Source organism: Mustela putorius, unplaced genomic scaffold (assembly GCF_011764305.1).
Source record: "Mustela putorius furo isolate JIRA1106 unplaced genomic scaffold, ASM1176430v1.1 tig00000174_pilon_pilon_pilon, whole genome shotgun sequence".
In the NCBI taxonomy this organism is placed as follows: domain Eukaryota; kingdom Metazoa; phylum Chordata; class Mammalia; order Carnivora; family Mustelidae; genus Mustela; species Mustela putorius.
In genome coordinates this window covers 40,782,511-40,807,393 of record NW_025421304.1, presented here as the reverse complement: position 1 = coordinate 40,807,393, position 24,883 = coordinate 40,782,511, and the positions used below count along the sequence as shown (strand labels likewise).

At 57.4% G+C, this 24,883-nt stretch overlaps 2 protein-coding genes across 4 annotated transcripts in view; one reads left to right on the top strand and one right to left on the bottom strand.

Moving 5' to 3' along the window:
* Window positions 1–3,079: 3,079 nt before the first annotated feature.
* On the top strand, window positions 3,080–11,448 carry CIBAR2 (CBY1 interacting BAR domain containing 2). Its single transcript, XM_013056959.2, has 9 exons — window positions 3,080–3,236; window positions 4,238–4,472; window positions 5,569–5,637; window positions 5,712–5,813; window positions 5,930–5,935; window positions 6,736–6,840; window positions 9,090–9,203; window positions 10,205–10,306; window positions 11,103–11,448. The coding sequence occupies exons 1-9, from the start codon at window positions 3,217–3,219 to the stop codon at window positions 11,220–11,222; spliced, it is 873 nt and encodes a 290-aa protein (XP_012912413.1). The 5' UTR covers window positions 3,080–3,216; the 3' UTR covers window positions 11,223–11,448.
* A 4,492-nt stretch (window positions 11,449–15,940) lies between these two features.
* The window catches only part of KIAA0513 (KIAA0513 ortholog), a 61,695-nt gene continuing 52,752 nt past the window's right edge, over window positions 15,941–24,883 (bottom strand). For all 3 annotated transcript variants that reach the window (XM_004753876.3, XM_004753877.3, XM_013056966.2), the window contains 3 exons: window positions 22,965–23,045; window positions 22,403–22,497; window positions 15,941–21,302 (listed from right to left, as the gene is read on the bottom strand). In XM_004753876.3, the coding sequence (XP_004753933.1) occupies window positions 21,253–21,302; window positions 22,403–22,497; window positions 22,965–23,045 (226 nt within the window). In that variant the 3' untranslated portion in view covers window positions 15,941–21,252. The remainder of the gene's footprint in view (window positions 21,303–22,402; window positions 22,498–22,964; window positions 23,046–24,883) is intronic.

Sequence of the window (24,883 nt, the reverse complement as noted above, 5' to 3'; positions counted from 1 at the left end):
TTTGCATGATTTCTGTACAACTGAAGTGATTTCAAAATGAAAAGTTACAAAATAGAAAAGTCAGTATCTACAAGGTTGAGGAGCAGTTCCCAATTTAAGGAGACCGGATAGACTCAGGCAGGAATTGCAACTCCTCTTGAATTAGCAGGAAAGCCAGCACTCAGGGACACGCATGGGATGGTGGGGGACACGGGAATTTCCAGAGTGGGTATTGCGTTCTGGTTAATTTCTTGGGTGTGACAGCCCCATGAGGGCTCATAGGAGAATGTCCTTGCTCTTTGTAGGGTCAGGACAGAAGCCTGCAGACGCTGGGGTCTGGGCAGAGGGTCAGGAGGTCTGCCTCCCTTGTAGGGTTCGGCAGAAACGTGTTTGTTTATACGAAAGAGAGACCGAGCCCACGGGCTCTACACACCCCCCGCCCCGTTCCAGCGGCTGTGTTCAATTTTTCTCGAGGATTCAGAGCAGCCTGACCCTGAGAAGGGGGGTGGGGTGGAGAAGCAGCGGGAGGCGGCGGGAGGGGGCACCTGCAGCCCTGCAGCTCCCGGTCCTCCAGCTATTCCCTCTCCGGCCGCAAGAGGTCCCTATGTGGCCCTATGGGAAGGTGGTTTTCATTTTTCGAAGTTCCTTTAAGTTTCTAAGACGTGAACTAAAACGTCGCCCTTTCTCGCTGACAACCACCCCCACAAACTGCTCTTTCTGCCATCGGTGTTAAGGCGGTGCTCCCCGTGCTGGGTTTCCAGGTCCCCCACCACACTGTCCTGTGCCCCAGAGGCCCTCATAAGGGGGTCTCTGCTGCCCTCCTGTGGCCATCACCGACTACACAGACGCCCTTCCAGGAGGGCAGAAGCCTGCAGACCTCTGTAGCTTCTCTTCACCCTACAAGAGCTGGGGTCTCCAGAGGGACGAAACCAGACCCTCAGAAAGATGAGGGACTTGTTTTAAGGAGTTGGCTCTTGGGATTGTGGGGGCTGGAAAAGCCAAAATCCATCGAGCAGACTGTTGGCCTGGATGCCATGGGCCAGGGCCATGGCCCTGGATATAGTGACAATGAGGAAAGACAAGAGGGAGTGAAGGGAACCGAGCGAGGAAAGGCCGCTTGTTTGAAAGTTCCCTGAGGAGGTGAGCAGTAGAAGAGAGGAGGGTTGGGGGAGTCAGCTGGGGGGCATTTCTCCAGGAGGAGGAGAGGCTTGCTGGTGTTGAAGCTGGCAGAAAGAAGTGTAGAGGGACAGGGACACAGAGTGGCATGCTTGTTTGACCAGGGACCAGATCCAGAACCCAGGGCAAAAGCGCCACCTTCATCGTGGACGCCTCTCAACATGGACAAGACACTGCCAGGCTTGCTCAGGACGGAATTCATCAACCAAAGGGATCATCAAGGTATAGGGAACCCGTGTGAAGTCAGAAGACCTGGAGAAAACAGGCAGGCCACAGCCCCCATGGGGAGAGAGGTTGGCCATGTGGGAACACAGCAGCTCTGCGGGGAGGGAGGGGACGGGCAAGGGTCCTGGGGCCACCATACCAAAACAAGTATTAATACGACAGAGGTTTATGCTACAGTCTGGAAGCCAGAGGTCCAAAATCAAGGTGGGGGCAGGGCTGAGCTCCCTCTGAGGGCTCCAAGGGAGGATCCTCCGTGCCTCTTCGAGCTCCTGGTGTTGCCGGCCATCCTTGGCAGCGGCCACGCCCCTCCAGTCTCGGCCCTGTGTCAGACAGCCGTCTCCCTGGGCTTCTGCTTCCTCTTCTTATAAGGACACCAACTGTTGGACTAGAGCTCATCCCACTCCAGCATGACCCATTTCAGCTGGTTCTATCTGCAAAGACCCTCTTTCCAAATAAGGTCACTTCCGGAGGTGTGTCAGGGGGACATTTTGTGGGAGATGCTATTCAATTCAGCACAGCCCCAAGAATGAAGGGGGCCAAGAACCTGAGAGGGACGGGACCTGGTGTGCAGAGTGGGGGGCCCAGGAGCCTCTGCCCTGCCCAGCATCCTGCAGGGGGGAGCCTAAGGGCACACAGGGCAGAGCGAAGTGTAGGGAGCAGGCAGGCAGCAGCACAGGGCGTGGGGCACCCAGGACGCGCTGTGGGGGAGCCGTCACCATGCTGGGCCGATGTGCACGGAACCGCTGTGGAAGTCTGGCCTTGCCCTGTCCTTTACCATCACACCTGAGACTTCTTTCTGCTAACGAGGACCAGGCAACAAAGTACTGTCACAATCCCATTTTATAGGGAAGGTGACATGCCCAAGGTCCCATAGCAAGGCTGGGTTCTGGGATTTAAACCTGTGTTTAGTAAACTCCCAAGTCCTTGCTTTTATCTATGCTTAAGGGAGAAAAAAAAAAAAAAAAAGCTCTCCACTCTGAAAACCTGCCGGCGCACCAGCAGGAGCAGACGCAGCCAGGGAATCCCGTGACAGCAGCAGCTGCCAATGCTCGGCGCGTTTGGGCCACACCTGCCCCTCCGCGTGCCCTGTCCCTCTCAGTGTTGGCACCTTCGTCCTTCTCTAGGTGAAACGTGCATGCGGTGAAAGGTACACGGCCTTCATTCAGGAAAACGTGCACCTTAGTACAGCTTCATCATGAGGTCTGGGAATTCCTTCCGGGTTCTCTCTACTTTCTTACTTTTCTAACAATGAGCAATAACTGTTTTTATAAATAAGGGGGAGAATAACAAGACGATGACTGAAATGTTAAAAAAGTCCCTTTGGGCTGGGGTCCCTGTCCCCTCCATTCAGCTACAAGGCTCCAGGACCCCCCAGAGGGACTCTGTGCTTTCCCCTACAGCCCCTCCCGGGGAACCAGTTATCCTAGGACCCTGCCGGCCGCTCCCAGAATTTGGGAGAAGGCTGGGCGTCAGCCCCTCATGGCTGAGCCCCAAGCAAGCTGCCCTAAATCCGATCTGTGCTAGAGAACCCCCACGCTGCCTGGCGCTGCAGAACCTCCAACTTCAAACGAAGGATATGGGGGCTCTCTGGGACCCCTCTCCCCAGCCAGTGCGAGGCTGGCAAGGCTGGCCGGGGGAAAGGTTGCCAGGCAACCAGCTGGGGCTCCTCCCAGGGTGGCTGTGGGTGGCCATGTTGCCTGGCAACCAGGTGCCAGTGTCCCTGGAGCCCAGATCGCACAGCTGCGCCCAGCCCCGCCCGCTCCGCCCTGGCTTTCGGGACCCCTGGGGCCCTGGCGTCATTCCCCTCGCCTAGGACAGCTGGAGCCTCCGGTCACAATGAGCATTGTTCTCTCCAGGTGAGTGGCCCCGCGCTGGCCTGGGCTAGGAGGGAAGGGGAAGCAGGGTTTGGGGGGTCTGATGCACCCAGAGAGATGGGGCAGCCAGGCCTGCTGGGGCCGGGCGGTGGTATGGGGGCCCTCCCTTCCACAGCACCCCACCTCAAGGTCCAGGCAAGCCCAGGAAACCTTCCAGAATCGCTCTGCTTCTCTAGCGTTCATCACCCACAGCTCTGGGGTAGCCAAACTCACAGGATCCGTTCCCTCTTTCCCTCATTTGGCTCCACCTGGGAAACCCCTCTCGGTGCCTCCAAGCCCCCCAGACCCTGCGCCCTGTGGTATCGTCTCTGGCGGCACTGCCTCTGGCCAGACCCTGTCAATGTGGCCGCGCAGCCTGCCTGCCCCTCACCTGTATGTGCTGGCGCCAGGTTCCTCCGAGCGTCGCCAACTCGAGGGTCCCTGCCAATCACTCTATGTGCTTCTCTCAAAATGCAGCCCCTGGTAATAACAGGGAAACCGCGTGCGCCCTGAGGGGAGGCCATATGGGACCTCTCTGGATTTTCCACTTAAAGTGTGTTTCTGTCAACCTAAAACAGGCCCCCTAAAAAAGTTCAAGTTTTCTTTTAAACCTTCAGGCTTTGGAGAAGAGGGAGAATTTCAAAGCTCAGCAGTGGGGGAAGGGAGCAGAATCAGGAGTTTGGAGGGAAGGGGCCGTGGCAGCTAGAGGTGGTGGGAAGACTAACTCCATCGGGAAGATCAAAGCCCCCGGAGGGTCCCAGGGAGGTTCAGGCTGGATTTGGAGTCAAACCAGCCTTGGCATTCCCGTCGGCAGTCTGAGCGGCCTCTCTCCACCCTGCTGGTCTCCCACATCCGCCCGGATAGAACCATGTGCATGACTGGGGGAGGGGACCAGACACCTGGCAGGGGGGTGCTCGACAGCTAGATGGGGGGTAATGCAGGGGTGACCCTTGAGTCGCTGTCCCGACCTGCCAGAACAGCCTCTCAGGCCCCGTCCTCCCCAGGGACAGCCAGGTGAGGGTGATGGAGAACACTGTGACCAATGCCGAGAAGTACTTTGGCCAGTTCTGCTCGTTGCTGGCCGCCTACACCCGCAAGACGGCTCGGCTGCGGGACAAGGCTGATCAGCTCGTCAGACAGCTCACCGACTTTGCCAACACCGAGAACCCAGAGATGCGGGCCACCATGAGGAACTTCGCCGAGGACCTGGCCAAGGTGCAGGATTACCGGCAGGCCGAGGTAGGCGGGGTCGTGGGGGAGGACCCCAGTCCCCTGGACCTCCGAATTTCACCGGCAGCTGGGTGGCACCTGTGTCACCTCTCTCCCAAGGAAGAGTAAAGCTTCTATCTCTGTCACCAGCAGCTCGGCAGAGCTTGGAGCCAGGCCCCAGAGCAAACTCCCCGGGGAGTCGCATCTTCCTTGATGTTGGTTCCAAAGAGATGCCTGCCATTCCCAGCTTGTAAACCATCAAGAATCTTATTTAGCTTTCAAAAAGGTTTACATAAGTCCCAAAGGGACAGAGAAAGGGATTTACAGTTGCGGGTTTTCTAAAAGAAAATGCTGTAAGGAAAGCAAGGGGAGAAGTCCCTTTTCCTTTTTGACTCCTGGGAAATTTGTTATTATTTAAGATTTGTGTTCTACTGCAGCAGGGTCATAAACCTTGACAAGGAGGAGGAAGGGGCTTGGTGGCGATTCCAGATCACCTCGCCCATCCGCCGCGCCAAGATTTCTGGGGATCCCCCTGCCACTGGCGCTCAAGGCATCAGCCTCACCTGTGAACTTAGAAATGCAGAATCTTGGGCCACAATGAGCACGTGCTGATTCCGGACCCCTGGGGTGGTGGCCAGCAGTCAGGGTCTTAAGGAGCCCAAGAGAAAGGGATGGGGGGCCCCAAGGTCTGGCATTTAGGCATTGACTCAGGTGTGCGGCATCCCCCTCACAGACCCTGCTCTGCCCTTGGGGCCTGCACACAGCTCAGGAAGCTCTGAATCCGGGCTATTTCATGTTCCAAGGGAGTCTGTCTAGTCCCCTCAGCCAAGTCGTAAGGCAGGCTGGAGAACTGGGATCCCAGTGGCTCCCAGTAGACCCATTTTACAGGTGAGGAAATAAGGCTCGTGAGATGAAAGGTATTACCCGAGCCTTCGGGAGGCAGAGCCCTGAGCGCAGGCAGGTGCTCACAACCCTAAGGGGCAAGGCAGAGTGTGTCTCAGGCTTCCAGGATCCCCACAGGCTCCTGCCATAGAGCACTCTCTAAATGCAGGCTGCAGGCCCCCAGGCTCCATGCACCTCCCGGGTCCTGTCTGCTCTGACTCTCTGCGTGTCCATGCTCCCCCAGGTCGAGAGGCTGGAGACCAAGGTCATCTGCCCCCTGAAGCTCTATGGGGCACATATCAAGCAGACACGGGTAAGCAGGGAGCCCTGCCCGACGGGGTCTGGCCTGCCCGGACATCCAGGAAACAGCTCTCCTCTTTCCTTTAGGCCGAGATCAAGAAATTCAAACAAGTCCAGAAGAACGAGATGAAACAACTGGAAAAGCTGGAGAAACTGAGGCAGAAGTCGCCTTCAGATCGACAAATGATCGTATCCTTCCCTGGGGGTCGGGCCTGAGGCTGTTGGGCCAGGGTGGCCATTGCTCACCACGGTCCTTTGGGTCGGGGCTGCTGGTTGATGTGGCTCCTTGACCGGACCCTTCTCAGTCCCAGGTGAGTGCCCCAGGTCTGTGTGGGAAGGCGGAATGTCATGCAAGGGACGAATGACCTCACAAAACCGCCAGGTGAGCTTGTGCCTCGCTGCTCGGATGCAGGTCAGAGGTGCAGGGCAAGCAGTCGCCGGGAGTCCGGAGACCTGGGCTCTGTCCCCTCGCTCGCACTGTTCAGTAAGCCGGGAAGTCACCCCCTCGGTGCCCCCACCTCCTCATCAGAGCTACTTACTGAATGCTTACTGGATGTGGGCACCTCTAGCCTCATGCCCATCGTCCAGATGAGGAAACTGAGACCAAGAAAGGGGACCTGCTCAAGGTCACACAAGGGAGGCCGGGGCGAACCCAGAACTCCATTCTGAGGGTATCTGACTCTCAAATGCATGTTCTTCATGTGCCTGGCCAGGAGCTGGGTCAGGTGAATTACTTAATTACCTAAAAACATTCCACAGGCAGCAATTATTACTGAAAGCGGAGCACCTGTTACAACAGTTCAGCAGGTGCAGGCTGTATGATTCCTACAGCCCTGCGAAGCACCTGTTATTACTGCCCCCTGCTTACAAGCAAAGGAACAGAGGCTCAGAGAGGTTTAGTGACTTGCCCAGGGTCACCCAGCTAGGAAGCAGATCTGTCCAAGCAGCGCCTGGCCCTTTCACCGTGGTCCTACTTGGCCTTTCCTTCAATGACCAAATTGGCAAGAGATGTCACCAGGCAGGAGAAATGACCCAAGGGAAGAATGAACATGACCCAGAAGAGTGTCTAAAGGCAGGAACCACCCCATGACCCTTCTGCCTCTGGAGCCAGGCGGAGACCGGTGTGCAGAGGGCCTCAGTGGATGCCAGCCGCATCACCCACCAGCTGGAGGAGGTGATCGACACCTTCCAGAAGCAGAAGCTGAAGGACCTGCAGGTAGTGGGCTTGGCCCTGCATTAGAAGTATTCTGGCCTCACGTCGGAGTGTATGCATACACACGTGTGTGTGTGAACCCGTATATATCTGTGTGAGCATGCAAGCACGTGTGTCCAGGATGTGTGTGTGAGCACATCTGTGTGTACAGCTGTTCGCCCAGACGGCTTGGAGCCGGGGCTCCCAGGACAGTTTATCTTGGCCTAATCCTGGCTGCAGGGAGAAGGTCCTTCCTCTGAGCACCCAAAGCCAGCTCCCCACCAGGAGAATTTGGCAGACATTGTCCCCACAACCCCCTCCAAGCCCACACAAGGACCCACAGCCTTTGCTCTGCCTTCCTCCTCCTCTCTTTGCCCTTCCCCCGAGCGAGCCGTGGTTCGGCACAGCAGGGTGGCAGGGGGTTGCCTCCTTCTCCATACCTGCAGGGCAACCCAGGCTCCTGGGCCCAGAGCCCCAGCTGGTCACAGAGACCCCTGCACCCATTCTCAACAACCCCACCCCCAAGTTGCAGCCCCAGGGATCTCACCAAAGGCAGCTGCAATCTGTCACTCCTGGGTTAAATGCGCTCCTACGACTTCCCTTACTCGAGGAATAAAGGTAGAAATCCTCCCCAAGTCTCTGGAAGCCCCAGCCCAGCCTTATCTGGGACACATCAATCCAAGCTCAAGTGTACTAAACCCCAACACACTTCAGTGCCTTTGCACAGGCTGTGCCCTCTGCTAGGAAGGCTTTGCCTACACTCTGCATCAAGTTAACACCTCATCTTCAGGGAAACTCACCTGGACCCCCAGGCCAGTCCAGCCCTGAAGTTAGTTCATGGCTCTGCTCCCTCCAGGGATAGCGATCTCAGGGGGATGGGTTAATTGTATCTTTAATTCACTCATTAATCAAGCAAACGTTGAATACACACCTACAATGTGTCAGGCACCATGCCAGAAAGCAAGGCCCCTGTCCTCAGGGAGGGGACACCTTGGAGAAGACCTATGACACATGCTAATCATTACGGAGTGAAGGAGGGGACTGCACCTTGCTGTTCCAAGCCTGCCCCTCGTACTGCATCTGTGCCATGGGGCACGCACACGTGGGGCATGATGTGGAGCCTGCCTGCCTTGTCCGCTGCTGGGTCCCCGCACCGGGTCCAAGGCCTGGCACTTTGAGTACTCAGTCAGTTTTTGGGAAATGAATGCACAAGAACAGAACCTGGGGTGATGAGTGTTCTGCCACCCCTGCTGCAGGTGGGACCTAAATTTCCAACCGGCCATTATTAAGCACTTGATGTTTATGTGGCCTGAAAGCGGGGCTCTGTGGAGCACCAGCAAGAGTTTGTTTGGGAGGAGACTTGAGATTTGGCTTCCGCAGTTAGGGGCCAGTGGACACATGCAGCATCCTCTAAACTCGGGGGACTAAGTTTGAAAAGGGTGCTTATCTAAGCCCCAAGAGAGCCCTCCCAGTTCTGAGAGAGCAGTAACTCAGAACTGGAGATAATGACCATCATCACCGCATCAGGTCTAAGTCCCATGTCTAATAAAATGATCATAGTCACAAAGTGCTCAGGTTCCTGTGAAAGCAGGTAAGGATGCTTTTGCGCAGGGGTTCGCGGAGCTGAGCGGGCAGCAGGAATCCCCTGAAGGGCTGAAAACGCAGATGCCCCCACGATGGGCCCCCTGTGGGGTCCATTCTGTGGGGCTGCCAGGGCCCAGAGTCAAGCAGGAGCCTCTGCAAAGGCCTGGCATGCGGGAGGGGTGCTCGCTGGAGCCAGCCATGCGGGAGGGGCTCTGTCAGAGCTTGCTGAGCTGAGCAGAACCATGTGATCGAGAGGAGCCCATATTACATCTGGATGAGCTGGCCTGTCTGGTGGTGAGGCGCCTCCAGGAAGATCCACTCCTAGCCCACGGGGGACAGAGGCCAGAGGTATCCTAGCTGTCCCCTTGCAAACACCGTCCCTCGGTGTCAGAGAAGCAAAGGCTGTGCAGAGGAGCCCAGGTGAGAGAGCAGAGCACAGGAGGCCCCCCAGGAAGCCTTCACCAGAACACAAGCCCTCTGCGTTCCCAGAACAACTCCCGTGCGAGGCGGCTTCTGAACGGGAATGTATAGTCCGTTCAAACAAAATAAATTGAAAGGAACATGGGGCTAGGACCTGTCCCCGTGAGAACAACTAACAGCCCCCACCCCGATTTGTCCACATTCACGATGACCCCAGGACTCCCCTTAGGACGGTGCTGCTTATGCGATCTGGGCTTCTCTCCCCACAGAAAATTTTTTCAGACTTTGTCACCATCGAGATGGTCTTCCACGCCAAAGCGGTGGAGGTGTATTCCAGTGCCTTCCAGATCCTGGAGAGCTACGACCTGGAGAGAGATCTGGAGGTATACCCCGCACGTGCCCCACGTTCTACTTGACGGTGTGGGACTCAATTTGATTTTAGGTATCTTGATAGAAACCATTTTTATTGGCAACATTTTGCCATGGTGATTATTTTGAAGACTCATTCTGATAAATTCTTTTAATTATCTGCCTCTGGGTGCCACAACTAGAGGTGCGGTGATTTTTTCCCCAAGTCTGTCATTTAGGAATCAAGTTCAGCATCCCTTGGGTGTTTAAAAACAAGCAGAGAAGTCGACAGGGACAAAGAGCTACACTCTGATGGGGACGAACTGCTTATCATCCCACCCGATCTGATGAGTACCTAGCACGCGCTCATTTAGCTACGACCAACCATGCCAGTCCCAGAGCCCTCAAACAGCTATCGCCCGCTGTTGTATCTTTAATTCAATCATTAATTAATTTAATTCGTGGTTCCGGGGCTGGTGGGCTCAGCTGGGTGCTCTTGCGCAGGTCTTTCCTGGGTTTCCAGCTGGTCGGTGGCTGGGGCTAGAGTCACGCTGAAGGCTCCCTCTCCCGTATCTGGTAGATGATGGCTGTTATCTGTGTACAGGACAGGCCTCTAGGTTTGCAGAGTTCAGGGCAAGATGAAAATGCGGGCCTGTCATTCAGTGATTATTAAGAACTTCGAGACTGACAGCAGGGTATTAGACCAAACACAGGGCACATCCAAGCTTGGGGTCCTCGGCCACTTACTCTAGGAGCCACACATCCACATGGCCCCACCTGCCTGGGTCCACAGGGGTCCACAGCCCAAATGCCTGCCTCCCTGAGGCGCCTCCAGCTGGCGTGGGCTTCCTCACAGCCTGACAGCTGGTCTAAAGCAAGCATCCTGGGGCGCCTGGGTGGCTCAGTGGGTTAAGTGTCTGACCCTTGGTTTCTGCTCAGGTCACCTTCTTCTCTCCCCTCCCCCCGCCACTCCCCTCCCCCGGTCCTTCCTTCCTTTCCTGACTGGAAACGGCCCATCCCGGTCTCTCCTGGGCAGGATTTTAGAACGAAGATGCATGGGGTTTACGGACGCTATGATGCTCGGCCATTCAAGGATACCACGCCCTCCCCAGCTGTCCCGTGGGCTCTCACTGGCCAGGTGAGCACTGAGGGTGGGAGAGTGAATCCTGTGGCGGGGAGAGGCCATCTGAGGACAGGGATTCGCACGAGGTCCTGAAGAGGAGTCACGGCTTCAGGAGTGGGGAGACCAGCCCCAGGGTCTGACCTGGACCGGCTGGGAAGTGGAATCAGTAACACACACCACCCGGCAGTGCAGCCACCATGTGTCCTGAGCGCCCCCTAGAGGCAGCCTGAAGTGTGTCCACTTGAGAAGCAAGGGCTCCAGCCAGGTCACTCCTGTTTCCCAGCCCCCGGGCCCGTGGGTTTCAGAAGTCTGAATTTCTCAGATTTTCAGAGTCATACAGTACATATACTCCACGTTCTCCTACAAGCTCAGCAAAGCACATTTCTATTTCCGCAGGAAGACCTCTGAGTTCTCAACCAAGTAAGACAGAGACTCTAAGCGGCCTCATGCCAGTCAGGGGAGGTTCAGTCACTCAGTGAGTTGGGGGGCCAGGGGAGCCTCGCCCCACAGTGGAGGGGGCAGGCTTCCCGAATAATTCTATCTAAAGACGGTGGACAAAGTATAACCCCCAGCGAGTATTTGGGTCCAAATCCACAGCTCCCAAGCTGTGTGACCTTAAGAAAGTGCCTTAACCTTTCTGTGCCTCAGATTCCTTTCCTGCAAAGTAAGGCTAATAGCAGGAACCCCCCCACCATAGGGTTGTGGTGAGTACAAGGCACACAGAGCTCCAGGGAGCTCTTAGAAAGTGCTCGATCCTTGTCGCTGCCCTTAGTACTGATCTGTTGCTGTGCTGATGACTATTACCATTCAGAGCACTCAGACCACCATACGGAGCCAGAGAGACGAGGAGGAGGAGGAGAGCACCGAACACTCTGCTGAGGAGGACCCCGTGGAGGACCTCAGGGGACAGGGGCGGGCACCCCAGCAATAGGACCACAGCTCCCCTGTCAGAAAGCACTCCTCCGGGTGCTCAGGGCTGAAGTGGGCTGGAGGCTCGGCTGGGTCCTTGCCCTGGGTGAGTCCCGTGTCCTCCGAGTCTCTGTTTCCTCATCTGTGCAACAGGGACACTCGCTCACCTGACAAGTCACTCTAGGGATCCCCGGGCCTAGCCTCTGTGATACACCACTGGTGCTCAATAAATGCAGGGTGCATCTTAACCTGAATCGTGCTGGGTCTCACTTTCTACCTTATGGCCTGGGGACTCATTTTTGAGCCCATGCTGATTCTGAGAACAGGGTAGATTCATCTTCCAGGGATGCTTGAACAAAGCACTGTGAACTCAGGGCTCAAACAGCAGGAAGTTTCTCTCTCATGGCTCTGGGGGCCTGACTTCTGAGTTCAAGATACCGGCAGACTGGGCGGCTGCTGAGGCCGTAGGGAGCAGGTGCTCTGGGCCACTCCCCTAGCCTTTGGAGCCTACTGGCCATCTTTGGCCTCCCTTGGCTTAGATCTCTGTCTTCATGCTCACATGGCATCCTCCCCGTGCGTGTGTCTGGGTCCAAATTCCCTCTCTTTATAAAGACACCAGCCTTATTGGAATAATAGACCCAGGGTGACCTCATCCTAACTAATTATATCTACAAAGACTCTATTTCCAAATAAGGCCACCTTGTGAGGCAACAGGAGATAGGATTTCAACATAGGAGTTGTGGGGGGGACATGAGTCACCCCTAAGACATGGCCATGATATTCGGGGATAATCCTGGGACCAGGGCCACATCGCAGAAGTTTAGGGAGGTGGAGGGTTGACAAAGGTGAAGGAAGGAGATGAGGACCGTGATTTTCTTAACAAAGTGGGGAACACAAAGCCTTCATGGGATCATTGCGGGATGAACAGCGCCAAATCGTGCTCCATGGCACCTCCTCAGGGAAGCCCACCCTGATTCTACCAGGGAGAACAGTCATTCCAAAAATAACTGAAACGTTCTATACTTTCTATATAATAGATAATAGGTAAAAACAATGTGTAGATTATATCTTACACGGAGTCACATTTTATACCATACACTGTATCTCATACTTTTATATGCCTATGTATACACACACACGTACATCTTCCTCAACCTCAGCTGTGTCCAAACCCCAGATGGCCTTGCTTATTCCCCTGGCGCGCTGGAGGTGGGGGGGGCGTACCTGGACACAGTAGGCGCTCATCCCTTCTGGCTCTGACCCCAGTGCCCCCAACGGATTGACGGTTCCTAATTCCAGGGCTGGACTCGGCCAGAGCCTGCCTTGCCACCATCTGTGTGGATGGTCACTTGGGAAGCGGCAGGAAAGTTCAGAGCTTCTCTCTTTTGGGGCCCCAGAGGCGGAGTGGGGGTGGCGGGGCTGGAAGGAGCATGACGGGGAGGCTCTGGACTCGGATGCCCGCCCCCGCCCCGCCCCGGTACGTTTGGCTTCTTCTCCCCTCCTCACGGAAGGGGAGGGCACCCACCGCGTCCCGGGGCAACTTCTGCAGGTGTCCGCGCGCAGCGAGAACGCACGGGCCCGGCCAGCGGCGGGACGGACTGGCCTGGTGCGTGGGAGCCTCGTCCAGGCACAGCGAGCCCGGGAGCCGCTGCTGCAGGGCATGGGGCTGCGGGGCGCAGGAGGGCCGCTGCGGGCCGCTGCGAGCAGTTCAACGGGAAACCCTACTCGGGGAAGGCACTGGCCTCCTGATTCAGGCGTGGAGGGGGCAGGCCTGTACCCTGCAAACGGCCGGGCCGGCCAAGGACGCGGCGGACGGTGCCCACGGGCTGGAGGAATCCACACCACCAGCGTCTACGCTACCCACCTCGGCCGGACTCAGGGTGGCCCCCAGCGAAGTCCAGGGCAGCTTCCAGGGACACAACTTACAACCCAACGGCCATGGAGCCCGAGGAGCCCCCCGGCCCAAGCAGAGGGCGGAGACCCACGGGCTGGAGCCTCCTGCTCCCGCGCGAACCGCACGCCCGTCCGCGGCCACCAGAGCGCACAGCCCTCGCGGCAGGCCGAGGCCCCCGGGGACCCAAGAGGCTCGGAGCCGCGCGCACGGCCCACCGCACAGCCACGCGGGACGCGCACTCCCGCCGCCGCCGCCACCGAACGAGCCCGCGGGCTCCGCACCCGGCGCGCCCCCGCGCAGCCAAGCCACGTGCCCGGCGGCCCGACTGCGCGTGCGCGGGATGCTGCCCGCCCCTCCCCGCCCCGAGAGTCCTCCCCTCCCCCACCCCCGCGTCCTCCCCTCCTCCCACCGCGTCCTCCCCTCTTCCTCCAGTGTCCTCCCCTCCTCCTCCCACGCCCTCGGCTGCTTCTCCTCGCGCGTCCTCCTCCCCTCACCTTCTCCTCCTGCGCTCTCGCCTTCTCCCTCCGCGTCCTCGCCGCCTCGGCGTCCTCACCATCTCCCGTCAGCCGGCACGTGGAGACAGTGTGGGGCGGGAACACGCATGCGCCCTGCAGGGCTGCAGGGGACGCTCGGCTGCCCCCTGCCGGCCGTCCGGGGCAGTGCAGGACGCCCCGCCACAGCGCCCTGTCCGTCAGGCCTGCGGATTCCCCCAGGTGTTGAAATTCAAGCCGAACGGACCCGAAGACCCATGCCTTATCCAAAGACGGTTAAGGGACAATTACTTGGAAGCCGTAGAGAAGGGCATGAGTGCAGCTACGACTTCACAACGTACACCAAAATTCATTCCAAACTGCCCACTGCTCCATTTCGAATGCACATCGTAACCGTTCTAGAATCAATACACAAGACCGTCTGCGGGACCTCGGGTCTGGTGACGAGTCCTAATACAAAACACCAAAAGAGGGGCGCCTGCGTGGCTCAGTGGGTTAAGGCCTCTGCCTTCGGCTCGGGTCATGGTTCCAGGGTCCTGGGATCGAGCCCCGCATCGGGCTCTCTGCTTGGCGGGGAGCCTGCTTCCTCCTCTCTCTCCCTCTCTCTCTGCCTACCTGTGATCTCTGTCTGTCAAACACATAAATAAAAAAATCTTAAAAAAAAAAAAACACCAAAAGACCCCCCCCTGCCCACCCACACACACATCGGTGATGTGTACGTTGTAAAATGAAGCCTCCCACTCCTTGGAAGACCTTGTTCGGGGAACCAGAAGACGAGCCACAGACGGGGAGAAAATATTTGCAAAATCCATGTCGACAAAGGATTTGTATTCAAAATATGCAAAGAACTCCCACCACTCCACAGTAAGGAGACAGCCCACCCCATCCAAAGCGGGTACAGGACTGAACAGGCACCTCGGCAGAGAAGACAGGGGTCAAGCGCGATACCAGCCGAGAGAGGCCCACATCGCACATTAGAGAATCAGGGGTTAGAACAGCCACGAGCTAGCATGTCTCCCTTTCAGAACGCTGAACGCCGAAACAATGATACGGACACGACCCGTCGCGGGAGGGTAAGGCACAGGGATGCTTCTGTTAAAATACAAAATTCAGCCAAATAAATTAGAGGATCTGGTTGGCCTTATTAAGCGGCTCATAAATTAGGCAGCAGCATCCCCTCCAGGAAACAGAGGGGCGACCCCTCAGGGCTTCCATGAAGTCAGGGGAAAGAAAGGTTACAAACCACAGGGAACACCATGTGAAAGCCTCCCTGTTTAAATTTTATATTTAGTTTTGTGAATCTTGAATAAGAGGCTTTAAATTTCTTCCTACAAAACTGACACAGACAAGTCCAGTCTTTTTTTTTTTTTTTTCTGTTTTTCATAGGTTAGCCTCCTGCAGGCACAGCTCCCTGGTTTATGTCGTGGGGATAATGAAGACAAGAGCAGCAGTGAGAAGCCGTCTGTGCTTTGTGAATACCACGTTTGGTTCTCATAGGACCACGTGGGATAGGCGCTATGTTCCTTCCCATTTTACAGATGTAAACACCGAGGCTCAAAGAACGATCTGGTAGTTGGTAGGGAGGTAGAATGGGGCTTGGCCTCTCTCCTGGGGCTACCCTGCCCTACCCTGTGGTCTCCTGCGTCTCTGTTGCCCTAAGGGGATCCTTCCCCTTCTGGATAGTTGCCTCTGAATCCCACCCTTGGTCTCTCACTGCTGGAGTACCCTCCACCCCCACCCCGAGCACAAGAGGAAGAGTCAGAGGGGACAGCCTGGACTTGGGAGCACCCACCACCCAGGTCAACCCTCTATGTTCAGCTAACAGGGGAGTGGTGTTCTCCAGACTGGGTGGGGGACCTGGGGACATGGAGGTCAGGCCCTCACCCCAGGGAGCACACCCCGTCTTGCCCTTGAGCCCTCCTCGGGCTGAGGACCCTTCCCCCAGGCCCTTCACGGCTCCCCAGATTCATCTCCCTCATCCGTTTAGGCCAGAGATTTAGAACGTGGCTACGGACTTCTTACAATCCGAAAAAGAGAAAAGCCCCAACATTTCACAAAACACATCTGTCCAACCACACAGGGAAGGACTGATAAAGGCACCCCGCTCCTGCCAGGTAGGAGATGCCACCAACAGTCCCCACCCCAAGCCCCCAAAACACAGGAGGGGGGCAGCTGGGGCTCAGAGGATCAGGATTCCAACCAGAAGGGGTGTCGGGCATCCTGCAGGCCCGGACTGAGGTCCCGTCCACGGTCACCACTCCGCCAGCACAGACCCCCTTTCACGCCCCTGAGAAGATTGCCAATTCTCCGAGAAGGCCTCACTGATAGGTGAAAACAAAAATTAAACAGAACAGCTTTTTTTTTTTTTTTTTTAAAGATAATTTATTTAAGTTTCCACCTTCTGACAACCTGAGGTGCAATATAGAGACATAGATTTTTTTTTCACAGGAAACAGTTTTGATTTTAGCACTGTTCTGAGATCTGCCACCTTGAAACTTCCTCAGCCTTAAAATACTGTTTGCAGGACGTCATCTGGTGGGACACGGGATTGCATAAGGGGTACACCAACACCTGCATCACGGAACCCTACTTTGGGGCTACTAAAGGCAAGGTCTGGGTGAGGCAACAGCAAATGTGGGGTCCAAGACCGGCTGGCTGAAGGAGAGAACGCATTAATGCAGGCGTGTACACCATCCCCGAGGGCCCCAGCAGAGGCCGCGGTTGTAACAAAGGCAGCAGACAGGCCTTGTTCTAACACATTAACATATTTGAAGGGGATCTATGTCTAATGTCTGAATTTCTAGCATTTCCTGATGTTCAAAGGTTTGGCTTGTCTTCTTTAAGATGCCTTAAGGAAGAGACAGACCCAGGCTCGCTCATGACCTTGCAGAGGAAGCTAACCCACGCTGTCTCTGGCACAGGGGAGGCCAGGACCACACCTGTGTCAGCGCTGGGGGACAACACCCGCAGCGCCTTCTTCCCGTTTTCACAAGCACACGTCCAGGACCAAGGAGGGAACAGGTACAGCCCCCCCACCCCAATTCTAGGACTGACCCATGGCTCAAGGGGGATTTACCAACAGGCAGTCTCTTTAGCTAAAGTGCAGACCTCTTTGGGGGCAGCCCAGGGGGGCTCCAGGTGGCGGTGGGCTCTGCTCAGACTCCATCTTGTCAAAGCCTTGGGAGTCTGGGGCTTATGAGGATCTGGGATGCCCTCCATCTTCAGACACCCCGTGGCAGGCGTGTGTGGAAGAGACAGGAAGATGGGCAAACCCAGACCTACTGATGCTTTTCTAGAAATGATAAGTTTATCTGTTTCCATTAGTAACCAAGAGCCCTGCACTGAGAACACTTCCCCAGTTGAATCTGAGGGACATGGGAGTTGATTGGACACAGCTGCGGTGGGGCTCCATTCCTGAGCTCTGGTGGACTCGGGGAGCACAGGCCAGTGCCTTGGGAACAGAGCACCCCGGCTCCCACGAGACCCTTCCATCCCTCCCCAAAGAGCATGAGACTCTCTGCCCCAGGGACAGCAAGGAACACCAATGAGGTCCCACCAGAGCCTGCCATGGAGGATGGTCTTAGCATCGAGCATATCTGCTGAAGGGGAATAATCTGAAAATGACCCATGCATTTGTTATCTGGTCAGTCAGCACGCCCCTGTTCCCAGCTCCACGGCGACAAGGACACAGGACACCGGTGGCCTGTGTGGCTTTGCCCGGGCTCTGAACGTTGCACGTTGCTCAGCTAAGGGTGCTTCCAGCCCACCCAGTTCTCTTTTTGGTGAAACTCATCCCCGAGGGTCATAAGGAATAAATGACTTATAGGGAAGCTAGGGGAAGGCAGCAGAGACATGAGAGCGAGGGGGGTTGGGGGCTGGGAGGCATGAGGGACCCCCACCCGGCAGCTGATCCTTGACTAAAGACGGAGAGAGGAGAGAGCAGCCTGGCCTGGTCTGAGCGCTGTAACCCCCTCTCGGCAGGCTGGGGCCGGGCCTCCCTGCCCTGGACAGACCGTCCTTCCCAAGCTTCCTCACTGTTCCAGGAAAAGGGCTCGCCCCCAGCCTCCACCCCGCTGCCAGGAGTCTGCAGTTTTAGGTCATCTGGTAATAACGCTGACGGGCCCACCCGTCAACCAACAGTGAGGCTGCTGGAGAGTGCCAGAGGGTCCAGCCTGCAGCTCGCGGCCCGGACAGGCAGTCACGGGCCAACCTGCCCTCGGGTGGCATCTTGGCTCACCCGAACATCCCAGACTTTAATCTGGGTACAGAACTCAGGAAATGGGACTCCTTCTGGTCCTCCTTTTGGTAACGTAAGAACTTAGCAAACCTTCCCCTTTTTTTTGGCAACAGGAAACCATAGTTCACTCCATGTTACAGTACAAGTAACTTAGGGTATCACAATCCGGTTCTCCTACCTTTGGTTCAACACACATGCTCACACACAAGGCAGATGCAATCCAAATTATTAACGTGCCCACCCCCCACCTACCGATATTGCTAAAATGAAAACAACGGGCTAAACACATACAGGGCCGCATCTTGGGGTACCTGCGTGGTTCAGTCAATTAAGCATCTGACTCCTGATTTTGGGTCAGGTGATGATCTCAAGGTTGTGAGATAGAGCCCCGCCTCAGGCTCCGCACTGGGCGTGGGGTCCGCCTGGGATTCTCTCTCTCCCTCAGTGCCTGGCCCACCTTCAAAAGCTGCAACTCAACATCATCCTGTTTGCCAAGGAGGGAACTTTTTATTTGAGAGGATTGGCTGTCCAGGCTCACTGTGAAGTGCACAGCCCTGGCGGACAGCCAGCAGAAAGTCTGAACCACCCGTGATGAAGGGCAAGACTTCAGAGCTCCTGGCTTTGGACACTCCACCTGCCGGGACGGGAAGCTCTCTTCTAGGATACGATCTGACCCTTCCTGCATTGAGTCGACGGTTCCTGAGTTTACAGGAAGGGCTCGCAGAGCTCTCATACCAACATGTCCCTGTGTGTGCAGCAGACGGAGACTTCTGCATGCTCTGGACCTCTGAGAGTGTCCCCTGTCAGTCTGCTCTGGCCGGGCCCTCGAGGGGAGAGACGGGGTCACAGGGACCCAGGGCATCTCAGCAGGGCCAGCTGCCAGCCTTCTTTCCAGGGACCAGACTCCTCCAAGTGACAGTGGCCAGAGGCATCGAGGAGGGCCCAGGTCTCGGCACGGTCTGAGCCAACTGGGCAGCTCAACCCCACTCTGCCAGCCACATCCAGAAGAACAAGCAATGGGAGGGGAGAAAACCTCAAGCGGTCCTTGCTTCCACCTTCAAATGCTATTTCAGGAGGCCCACAGGGGGGAGTCAACCTCTCAAGATCATTTTCGAAGTTAAAGTGCTTGGAAAAGCCCAAAGAAATCAAAGGGGTGTTTCCTTCCAAAGGCCCAGGAGTCCTGCTGGCTCCGCCCCGGGGGGGGTGGGGGGGTGGGGGAGGGAAGGGCAGCGCCTCTCTCCCGGGCACTCTGGAGAGAGCCTCAGAACCCACTCCACTCCCTCCAGACACCAGAATCAGACTTTTATACAAAACTCTTATATATACATGGGTAAGTCTTTGGGGCACCTTACGAAAAAGTTGTAACGCATTTCAACTAACTACTGAGATGTGACTAATAAAGCCAAAGTCGTCAAGCATCAAGGGAGAGCCTTGCGGGGACTCGGACAGACCCACTCCCCCATGCAGCCCTGATTCTACGGGGGGGGGGGGAAGGAGCACAACGGATTCAGGGTCACGGTTGAGTGTTTCAGGAGGGGACGCATTATCGGACAGAAGCATTGGAGGAGGGGCCTACATACCCCTTAATTTGACCTTATGTGTCTGAAATGCCATCGGTAGAGACATGCACGGTCCCTGGGCTCAACACTGGCCCAGGGTGGGGTGGAGGGACCTCCGGTCTGTGGGACCTGCCCCAGCAACACAGCTGTGCATTGTGTGGTGACCTCACCAGACAGGCTGACCTCTCTCTCTCTCCCTCTCTCTCTCTCACACACACACACACACACTCACACGAACGATACCGTTATAAAAATAAGCGGAGTTTCAGGATCCAGCCTTCGGACACCAGCCCAGTCCCATCACACCAAGCTTCACGTCGCCTCTCCTGTGCTCACCGAGACATGCGGCTACAGCTCCGTCACTGCCTGCTCGTCTCTGGAATGTTCCAGGGAGGCATCCCACGACGGAAAGCGTTCCAGCACTGGCCGGGTCAGTGGCCAGCAGGCATGGTTTTGCTGTTCTCCAGGGCAGACCGTGATGTAATGACTGGGGGGTGGGGAGGCAGAGAGGGGAAACAGGAGGGGGATGTGGGGAAAGGAGCGCGCCCACGGGCCTACTGTCAAGGTCAGTGCCCAAGTGCAAGGGGCAGAGGCAGAGGGAAGCAGACGGACGGGAAGTATTCATGCCAGAGGAGCCACATGCTGGCTGCTTGCGGTCACACGTCCGTCCCCTTGGGCTGGCATAGACCCCAAGAGAAAAGCCAGCGTTCCCGGCACCAGAAGCGGGACGAGGGGGTATCTGCCGAGTGTGCAGGAAAGCGGTCAGCCCATGAGGGGCGAAGGGGCAGAGGTGCCTTCCCATGGCTGCTGGGGGGCGGGGTCCCCAGGCCTCATGGCCACTCCACACACCAGCCACTGCCCCCAGAAGCCACCTCTGCCCGGCTGTCCGTGACATGGACACAGATTTTTCCGTCTTCCTTGAAATACCAAAGAGCAAGGGTGGTTGTTCTGCAGCTACTGGAGAGACTTCTCTTGTCGAGGCAGGCGGCCCGCGCTCCCCCCAGGATGGACGTGGGGAACTCTGTCTGCATCACGAGGAAGCCGCGCAGACAGCGCATTGCAGGTGCCCTGACACCGCCCCCGCCCCGGGGCTGGTGTGATTCACAAGCGACCACGCAGATCTCACGAGGACTCCAGGACGCTCACACCCCTTGCTGGGCCTTCTGCGGCCGGGAAGGAGGTCCTCGGCACCAGGCTCTCTCCTTCCCTAAAATAGCCAAGTGTCTCTTTCCTCTTAGCAGTTCCTAGGACTCCGGTTCCTGTCACACGGTGGGCAGCTGGCACAGAGCCCACAGGAGCCATGGACCGACCCGGCCTGCCCAGGGAGGCCCATTGCCCCCTCCGCAAGGCCGTGGCTCAGCAGGAGCCCCGACTGGGGGAGCACCCCCACTCCATCCCGCTGCTGAACAAGAGGGTCCCGGACGGTCGCCCACGTCACTGGCACATGCCAGCTCCTGATGCCCCCATCTGCATTCCCCCGTGCACCTCCCACCCCCCCTCTCCTGCAGGCGGCTGCAGCAGGCACTGCCCTGGGCCCACCTCAGCCCTGGCGTCCTTCCTCCTCCTCCTGCTTGGTCCTGTGTCGTGGCCCTGACACCCAGGAGCAGGGGCAATCACCTTGGTTTTAGCCGTGTAATCCCAGAGACCCTTTGGCACGCGGATGGGGGGAGCAGACAAGGCAGAAGGGAGGTGGGGAGACGGGCAACCAGATTCTTCTAACCGCTAGTTCTAGGGCAGCGTGGAGTGGCTCTGGGTGCTTCCGAGGTCATGCAGGGTCATCAGGTAGGGTGACAGCCAGTCGCTGGCCCAGAAGAGGGGTGTGCACCCTCGGTCCTCCTGGAGGGTGCTCCGGGCGACCTCCCATGGCCTGCCTACTCAATGGCCATCTGCTCAATGTGGTCGCTCAGCAGCTTGTACTGCTCTGGAAAAGAAAACATCGTTAATTCTTGGAAGAAAGATGTCCACACTGACGGGCAGACCCTGCTCTTGGCATGTGGGCAGTAGCAAAGCATGACCTCGGCGGGAATGGCAGCGTCATCAGGAACACCGAGCTGTGAGCCGCCAGCATGCTGCCCGCCTGGCCCCTGGGACTGGGCTCCCCGGAAATGAGACACGTGTTTTTAAGGAAAAAACCTCAAGCCTAGGGAAGGCTCCGTGCCGGTGGACGAACCGTGCCAAGGGAACCAGGCCTGAGTCCTACAGGGATGGAGGGCCGCGGGGCAGGCCAGGAGACAGTGTCTTGCCCCGTGCTGTGGGGCTGTTGGACATGTTCTGTGATTTTCCGGGGGGGCACCGGGCACTCTCCTAACTCCTGAGGCCACTCCTCTGTGGCCCCTCTTAATTTGGTGCAGGATGGAGGATTTTAAAAAATGATTTATTTGAGAGAGAGAAAATGCAAGCAGTGGCAGGGGAGGGAAAATCCCAAGCCGACTCCCTGCTTTTTTTTGTTAAAGACCACTGCGTCCATCCAAATGTGTATTTAAGCGGAAGCCTTTTTAGACCATGAGGAAAGCCGTTTCGTAGCAGGTGCGATGCTACGTAAACACCAGCTCTAACCGAGTGGGGGGGATATGTAACCTATCCTCTCTTGCTAGAGAAGTCGGAGACTCTAGAGAGACGTCACGGCTCCTACCCCCACCACGGCAGCGTGGTTCAAGAAACAAAGCAGGCCATTTAGAAGCAAGGGCAACTGATGGTCAGAGCTTCAAGTTCAGAGTCTGAGCGCCCAGTCCCATCTTCGCCTTTGGCCCCGTTTGGAAACACGGGGGAGGCGAGGCCCCCCAACCCCAGCGTGCCACACCCCACCCTGGCAAATGCTGCCTAGCAGGAAAGGCCTTTCAGTGCAACGGGAAGTGTCCCGGGCATGCAGGGAGATGGGAAGAGCGGAGCCGTGAGTCCGCCGACAGTTCAGCATCACGTTTCTAATGAAAACTCTGGCAATCCTTGGGGTGGGGTGGGGTGGGGTGGGGCAGAGCACTGGTTCCCCAGCCCGAGCCCTGGCCGCCTCCGGCCACCACTCACCTTCGTCCAGATTGCCGATCACGGCCTGCTTCTTCAGGAAATCATTACACAGCTTCTTGCTGAGCCCGAACGCCAGCATGTTGTGAGTGAACGTGCTGGAGGAAAAGACACCCGTGAGCGGCTGCCCTTCCTTCTCTCTGAGAGGGGAGGAGGGCCGAGGTGGGGGGGCGGGGGGGGACAAAGAGCAGTTGCCTTGGCCCGGGGCTACTTTGCTGTGCAACTGCCCACCATGGGGCGGCGGGGCACGAGGCGTGTTTGTTGGGAACCGGAAGCCGGGTCAAACATCATGAACCGCGGGCTTGCGGGCTGCGTGAAAACACAGGGCTACAATGACACAGAGACGTGTGATGCTGTCAGGGACACCTCCCCCCTGCCGTGTCCCCCACGGGTCAGGTCAGAAGGTCTCCTTGGCGGGGGGGCCTCTTGTCACCGTATCTGGGCATCGGTGCCCCCCTCTGCCCTGCACGAGGACAGGCCTTCCGCAGGAGAACCCCAGGTTGGCCCCCCGCACCGCCCCACTCGGTCGGGGCCCCCTGGGTGGGGTCGTCGTCCGTGCTCTCACCCCAGCTGCCCGAAGGTGATGTTCTCATTGAACCGCAGACTGTCGTTGCGTTCCTCTTGGGTCATGTGGCACCACTTCTCCCTGCAAGCACAGGGGACAGGAGAGGGTTCCCGAATGCCGTCACGCTCCCCTGCCTCTCACTCCCCCCCTGCCCCGCTCTGATCTACAGGGGGCCCCCGATCCACAGTGGGGAGCACCGCCCCCAGAGAGCTGTTGGATCCGCTCTTCCACAAAGCCTGCCCAGGGTTCTGCCACTCTGCCTGACAGGCCCAAACACCAACTCCATCACCCCGTCCTTCCTGAGACGAGGCGATCCGAAAGCTCATACGCTTCCTACTGACCCAGAGATGATGGGCACTCAGTGGCTGCCCAGAACATTCTCTAGGGGACAAGGACACTATCCCCCGTGTCCTTCTCTGTGGGTCACAGATGGGAGGTCCTGACGCCACTGGGGAGGCAGATGACCTGCAGAGAGGACAGAGTCCCGCTGGCGTCCAGGGAAGGGGGAGCTGAGAACCCGTCCAGGAGGTCCCTCGGGCTGGTGCTCCCGCTGCAGGTCTCACGGGCTCTTTGGAGGGGGCAGCGTGTCAGCCTCTTGTGGCAGGGAGGCCCAGGGAGCAGGGGAGCTTGGCTGTGCTGAGGGCCCCTGGCCCGTCAGGCCAGATCTTCGCCCGGCTGTACTTCCCAGCCCTGACTTCCTCAGAGGCCCAGGTTCGTGCCCTGCGCCCCTCCCAGGAGCACAAGGATGAGACCCCAATCTCCCCGAAGGCCCCTGTGCAGATGGCACGAGGCCTTAGCACAAAGTGCAGAAACGCCAAGAGAAAGCATCGCGGTCTGTGGGCAGCTGCCCGGGCGGGACTCTGAAGCCCGACTGTCCTCCCTGGAGAGGGACGCGAGCCCGCACGACTCTGGGGCGGGGACGCTGCTCTCCGAGCCCTGTGACCTGTGTGTCCTGATGGAAAGCCGCCTCCAGCCACTTGCTGTGGGTGTGGTTCCCCTTCCCCTGGGAGAGCACTCCGTCTAGAGCACATCCCCGGCCCCTCCGTGTCTCCCAAGAAGCGGGCTCCTTGCAGAGGCAAATACAGGTGTGGAGGAGATGCTCACTTAAGCCCACTGCCCCTTCAAGATTCCGCTCTGGGTGATGAGTCTGACTAAAGGTTAGAGAGAGAAGAGACGAGGGAGAGACGAGGCAGAGTGAGGGAGCGAAGAAGCCAAAGGAAGAGAGAAAGAACCAACATCAAACCTCAACTGCTCCCTGCCCGCCGGGCCCAGGGCCACTCGTGCTGCTGCGGCTTAGCGGAAGGCCACAGGACACCGGGGACAGGTGTCATTCCCAGCCTCCTCGTGCCGATGACAGGACGCCCGTGAAGATACCCAGCGCATGCTTCTAGGCATGACCCTGATCCCATCTTCCTTCTCAGCCTCTTTCCCGCAGTGGTTGTCCGGGCACATGAATCCCCATACCACCATCAGGCCTGCTGTGTACAGTTGTGTAGGTTGTGCAATGCACAACCCCACACCACGTGGGAATGACCGGCCGCCCTGACCCTCCTGACCTGGATGAGGAGGAGATTCTCTTGGCTGTGGTAAGTCCTAGAAGTGGGGCATTTAATCTGACCTTCGAAGAAAGAGGTGGAAGGCCGCTGGCACTCAGTGGGTCAGGTGCTGCCTGCTGTCCAATCAGTTCCTGAAAACTGAGATCAATACCCAATACCGGGCACGGTCTAATCCCACACAGACGGCAGGACGTGTGTCTACACTGCTACGGTGGGAGCTGGATTGCAAGCAACAGATGCCTTTGGAAACGGAGGCCTTTCTGCCTCTGAGTCTCACCAGCCGGGTTTACCGAAGAGGAGAAATGATGCTGGAGGCACGAGGTTGCCCAGGGATCCAGGGCCCACCCTCCCGCCCCAGTCTCA

Bases quoted from the DNA above. Each gene is read 5' to 3' on its own strand.
- CIBAR2 (XM_013056959.2), top strand. From the start codon at position 3,217: ATGAGCATTGTTCTCTCCAG. The intron at 3,237-4,237 runs GTGAGTGGCCCC...CGTCCTCCCCAG, and splicing joins ATGAGCATTGTTCTCTCCAG to GGACAGCCAGGTGAGGGTGA. The intron at 4,473-5,568 runs GTAGGCGGGGTC...ATGCTCCCCCAG, and splicing joins AGGATTACCGGCAGGCCGAG to GTCGAGAGGCTGGAGACCAA.